This window comes from Octopus sinensis, linkage group LG20, assembly GCF_006345805.1.
Source record: "Octopus sinensis linkage group LG20, ASM634580v1, whole genome shotgun sequence".
Lineage (NCBI taxonomy): Eukaryota > Metazoa > Mollusca > Cephalopoda > Octopoda > Octopodidae > Octopus > Octopus sinensis.
In genome coordinates this window covers 15,955,869-15,961,868 of record NC_043016.1, presented here as the reverse complement: position 1 = coordinate 15,961,868, position 6,000 = coordinate 15,955,869, and the positions used below count along the sequence as shown (strand labels likewise).

Sequence of the window (6,000 nt, the reverse complement as noted above, 5' to 3'; positions counted from 1 at the left end):
CTTCCATCACCCACTTTGCCCCCCCCCCCGTTACCTGCTTTGGATATCTCTTCTTCCCTTCCCCAACCCTGCCATCATGTAAGTCTTCTTTTCTCCTCCACACACCACCCACGGCAATCATAAAATGTGGAAGTTTTTTCCATTATATTTTCGTTTATATATTTAAATGTTTTTTTGTTGTTGTTTTTTAAATTTTTTTTCATTTTACTTTAATTAATTCTCCAAACCAGATTCAAAGCTTGTGGACTCTCCTGGCAAAAGAGACACAAAAATACCTGTGATAGGTACATCTTCTCTTCCTACACCAAAAGGTAAGGTGATTTATTTTAGTTTTATGGAAATTAATTTTAAAATACTCAGAAAGGTTATTATAGTAGTTGTTGTTGTTGGTGTTTAATTCCAGATTAGCCTCGATCCAGCAAACCTAAATCACAATTGTGTTCCAGTCGTGATTGTTCTGCCTTTTATTTCTGCCCTGTTCTATCTAAACCAATGTTATCTAACATGTCCTTCACTGAAGATGATAGGATGATGTGATTTAAAGGAGATTTGAGTGCTATTTCTAGAAAGTTGAGCAACTGCATACAGACTTCTTAGTTGGTTCTTGTCCCTTGCTTAGATGATTTGATTATCCCGGTTGACCCATTCCTTCATCATCAAATTACTAGAAGTTACTGACCCAGAAACAGTAACATAAGTCAGACTAATCAGAGACATTTACACTATCAAATATCAGCAATGAACCAGTTTCCACCCCACCCCACCCCTCCTCCTCCTGCTGTTGTTACATCCAAAAAAAGGCCACTTGACCGATCTGGGTATGAAGGCACAATCATATTACAGCCTCTGGCCCCCACACTCTCCTCTTTCTGCTTTTTTTTTCTGTTGCTACTATAATGGCCTCAACTTTTAATTCAGTCCTGTTTGGTTTGGCTCCCCACTTCCTTTCAGTTACTCCCTGTTCATTCATCCCCCCCCCCTTTTATCACTGATATTGTACCTAACATCCTCCTTTTCACACACACCTCAGGTCCTTCACTAAAGACTTCACCCAACCCTTCTTCCCCAGAACATTGGCTCTCTGAACCCCTTTCCCTGTGTCTGCCTTTCCTGTAGATTTCAACCTGCAACAGTTTAAGAGGGACTTTGACATCGTAAATGCCACCAGTTCCATAGGATGTGAATAGACTGAGGGCACAGTCCCTTGCTTTGGAACAAAGTAATAAAACACAAGTACAGGGTCAGGGATATCGAGTGAGGTGACGGGATTTGAACTTGGAATCTTAAATGAACATCCCTAATTATTGTAAATCATTTCTTCTGATATTCTGTCATAAAATTTTGCTGCAGAATAGGATTGGACGAAAAGTATTGGTAATTAATATCGAGCTCAGGATATTATTGGTACCTTGACAAAGCTGAATAATATATGAGTGAATTTGAACTCGGGATAATGGGATACAGAACTAGACTCAGTCTTGGGGCTGTGTTATAAAGTTAGACATTAGCTGAATAAAACTTATGTCTGACAAACTGCAGTAATCATAAATAGGTTAAAGGGTGAATATGTTTTCAATTTTCATGAAACCTACTAGTGTGGATTTTTTTTTTTTTTTCTAATGGTCTGTAAAGTGTATGTAGCTTAGGGTTTCATCATGTCTTAATCTGGCTCTGCAAGGGCTAAATGAAGACACTCAAGATTTAATGGTCATGGCTGGTATAGTTTTGATCATGGATCAGCTAGATTGGGGCTGACCTGGGGCTAAACAGTGATCTTACTATTGAAAAGACAGACATCCAACTGTGAAAATAAATTCCTCTATCCATGAAATAAACCATTCCAGCTGTCTATAGACATGGATAATTGCAATATGGAGTGGTAGGAATCACAAATGGCATTACTACAAGAAATATTTGTGTTACAACAACAATAGTAATAATAATGAATATGATTCTAATGTAGGCACAAGGCCTGAAATTTACGGGATGGGGGCTAGTTGATTACATCAACCCCAGTGCTGCCAGCCTACCCTGGCACCTGTGCCAGTGGCATGTAAAAAGCACCATCCGTACGTGGCCGATGCCAGCGCCGCCTTGACTGGCTTCCATGTCGGTGGCATGTAAAAACCACCAACCGATCGTGGCCGTTGCCAGCCTCGCCTGGCACGTAAAAAGCACCCACTACACTCTCGGAGTGGTTGGCATTAGGAAGGGCATCCAGCTGTAGAAACACTGCCAGATCAGACTGGAGCCTGGTGCAGCCTTCTGGCTTCCCAGACCCCAGTCAAACCGTCCAACCCATGCCAGCATGGAAAGCGGACGCTAAACGATGATGATGAAAGGATGAAAAGCAACGTCGACCTTCACAGAATTTGAACTCAGAATGTAAAGAGCCAGAAGAAATGCCAATGAGCATTTTAAGAAGAAGAATGGTTTCAAATTTTGCCACAAAGGAAGCAATTTTGGGGGAGGGGATGAATCGATTACATCGACCACCCCAGTATCACAACTGGGACTTTACTTTATCAACCTTGAAAGGATGAAAGGTAAAGTCGACCTCAGCAGAATTTGAACTCAGAATGTAGCAATAGGCAGAATATTAATAAGCATTTCATCCAGCATACTAATGGTTCTGCCATTTAGTAATAATAATAATAATAATAATAATGATGATGATGATGATAACTATTGTAATTTTATATCCATTTTTTTTTTTCTGTTGGTTAGATAGAATTTGTTGGAACTTGATGCCTCTCTCTTCACAGCAGGGTAATGTTCCCCCATGGCCAGATATGTTTTTAACAAACCTTGGGAAATGTAAAAGTCTGCTTTTACGACAGCGGTGCTCCTTTAGGACCACTGTATGATGTTGAGACAAGGAGGCACACACATACAACAGATACTTTTTGCAGTTACCTTCTACCAAATCCGCTCCCAAAGCTTTGGTTGGCCCCAGGACTAAAGTAGAAGGCACCCTAGGTGCCACACTGTGAAACTGAACTCAAAACCATGTGATTGGGAAACAAACTTTTTAACCATGTAACCATACCTGTGCTTATACAGTAATGATGGAGATGATGATGCTAAATTCACCAGGAATGCAGCGGGCAGAAGGATAAGAAACGTGGGTCTGGGAACTTACAACAGCATCTCTTTTTTTTATATATATATATATTTGTGACCAACTCAATTATAGAACAAATATTTACATCATTTTTTAAAAATTTATTCCTGTGTGTTTGTGAAGTATATTTAAACAATAGGCATGGGAGTGACTGTGTGGTACGAAGCTTGCTTCCTAGCTACATGGTCCCAGTTTCAGTCCCTCCGTGTGGCACCTTGGTCAAGTGTCTTCTAATATAGCCTTGTGAGTGGATTTGGCAGACGCAAACTGAAAGAACCCAATCGTGTGTGTATATATATATATATATATATGTGTGTGTGTTTGTGTTTGTCCCCCCACTATCGCTTGATAACTGATGTTGGTGTGTTTACATCCCCATAACTTAGCAGTTTGGCAAAAGAGATGGATAGAATAAGTACTAGCCTTACAAAGAATAAGTCCTGGGGTTGATTTGTTCGACTAAAAGTGGTGCTCCAGCATAGCCACAGTTAAATGACTGAAACAAAAAAAGGAATAATTTATGTTCACAATTATTGCTTTTGTAAAATATATATGAATTTACAGTTATCGTTTGGTATGTGTTTATGAAGTATTTTTAATGAGAGCCAATTTGTTTTTAGATGGTAAATCGGCTGAATCTCGTTTATGTAACAACACGCGTATTCCTCGAGTATCCACACCAGTTCGACCACCCTCACCTATTACTGTATCACATATTCCCAGTAAGTATTTCTGTGCAACAATACTTTCCTTTGTAGTATTTTGTTGCATAGCTTTCTGTTTTGGTTTCAAATCCCAAGAAAGTCAACATTGGCTTTCCTATTTTTGAGGTAAAGAGCCAGTTAGTTGATTTCTTTCTAACTATACTTTTTCCATTCCCTTTCCCTCGACCACAAATGTTGTGATCATGTGCTTATAATTAATATTCTACCAACATTATCACCATGAACAACATCCAGCTGTAAAATCCTGTCTCAAATCCCAATTCAACCAATACTAGCATGGTAGAATGGATGGTAGTCAAACAGTAGTATTTCTGCCTGCAACACCACCACCACCACTGGTTCACATTATATATCTACTTTACCAATCACCATTTAGGTAGTGGAAAGTGATTTTCTTCACTACTTCAGAGAGTGACGACCCTACCTGACACAAGTCCTGGGCTCAGCTGGTTCCGGCTGACAGTACTTGGTATGGGCCCCTATCCAGGGTTATGGAAAGGAGATAACCTTCAAAGAAATCCGGAGTGGAGCCCCGTAGGCGGTTTGGTGTTTGACTCGACACTCTTCCGGCAGCTCCTGCAACTAAGCTGGTGCCAAATGTAATGCTCTGCACTCCTTTGGACTATGTCAGCAAGGTCGAGAGAGGAATCCTGACGATTGGGCTATCCAGGATTTTCTTACATCTAGCCTAGGCCTGCGCAAACCTGGAGAGGATATGAAATGTAAAAACCAGACTGGATTAGCTTATGCGCAACTCCATTGTCTCCCGAGACAAAAGGACGCCAATAACAACCAATCATCATCCATTTATATTCAGTTTTCAATTAATTATTCAATGTTGTTACTTCTGTTTTCTCAATGTCTCAATATAGAAACATTGTGAAAGGTTTCACCCGTTCTGTATTGCCAGAATATGGTGCATTTACACATGTAGAAAGGAACGTGTCCTACATGTGAGCTGAAGGAACTATGACATTCATGCTGAAGAAGTGACATATTTTCTGCATGGAGAGGTGAGATGTTTCCTCCATGTGAACATGTATCACAAGATTAAATGAAACTCCTAAACCATGTAGAAAGCTCATACAACATTGATGTTTAACCATGTTCACAATTTAAAACTTTCTCCATTATTTTCCTAAATTATTTCTTATCTTATTTTCATTTATTATTTTCAAGCTACAGCTGGAGTTCAGAAACCAGCAAAATCAGGAATTAAACCAACTAGTTCCAATAAGTAAGTCAAATTTTGAATGAAATATCTATTTCAATCAGGCTAAAAAGCATTACTTTGATAAAATTTCAGTAAATTTAGAAGTTTCCATTTATGTTGTATGAAGAGTGTGTATATCACTAATCTAAAAATTTCAATTAATCTTTATCAAACACAAATTACAATCTTCTGGGTTTTTTTCTATTTTTAGAAGGAGCAAAAGTTGAACTTTAGTTTTTCAGTTTTGGACTTGCCATCAGAACTAAAATCCTTCAAAGTTTAGATCCTTGGAATCAGAATTATAAATCATTAATATCTAATAATTACTACATATTTTTTATTACTTTCATCAATATTTTCAATGAACATTTTATCCCTCCATAAATTAAAATTACAATTTTAAAAATGTAATTTGTTAAATAAACTGTAGCTGTAGTTTTCTAAATGGAACAAAACTACTGGAAGGAATAAATGTCCAAAACCATTCTACCATAAAACAAAATGTTACTATCTTAGCCAAATATTGAGGAATGCTCCAACTGGGGCTGAAATTTCTTTTTGCTGTTATAAATTTATAATTTATTTTCTGTAAACATTATTTTCAGTAATCGCAAGAACAACAACAGCACAACCACCACCGCCACCACCACTACCACCACCACCACCACCACAGCTGCTTCTACGGCAACCACCAATTCTACAACAACAACAGCAACAACAACCTCGACGACGACAACAACAACAACAACAACAACAGATAATTCATCAGATCATGGTATGCTTAATTTACATCTCTCTCTCCACACAGGCTAACCAAGAATGTGTCTGTGTGTGTATATGTATATGTATGTGTATATATGTATAGCCCAGTGAGTGGATTTGGTAGATGAAAACTGAAAGAAGCCCATCGTGTGCGAAGCATCAGATGTGGTGTGCAA

The 6,000-nt window shown here is 38.5% G+C and overlaps 1 protein-coding gene across 1 annotated transcript in view; it reads left to right on the top strand.

The window, feature by feature from the left end:
* LOC115222688 (serine/threonine-protein phosphatase 4 regulatory subunit 4-like) overlaps positions 1-6,000 on the top strand; it is a 108,356-nt gene that overhangs the window by 93,217 nt on the left and 9,139 nt on the right. Inside the window, exons 23-26 of the mRNA XM_036511516.1 lie at positions 231-311; positions 3,745-3,846; positions 5,029-5,086; positions 5,668-5,837. Coding sequence (XP_036367409.1) covers positions 231-311; positions 3,745-3,846; positions 5,029-5,086; positions 5,668-5,837 — 411 coding nt within the window. The remainder of the gene's footprint in view (positions 1-230; positions 312-3,744; positions 3,847-5,028; positions 5,087-5,667; positions 5,838-6,000) is intronic.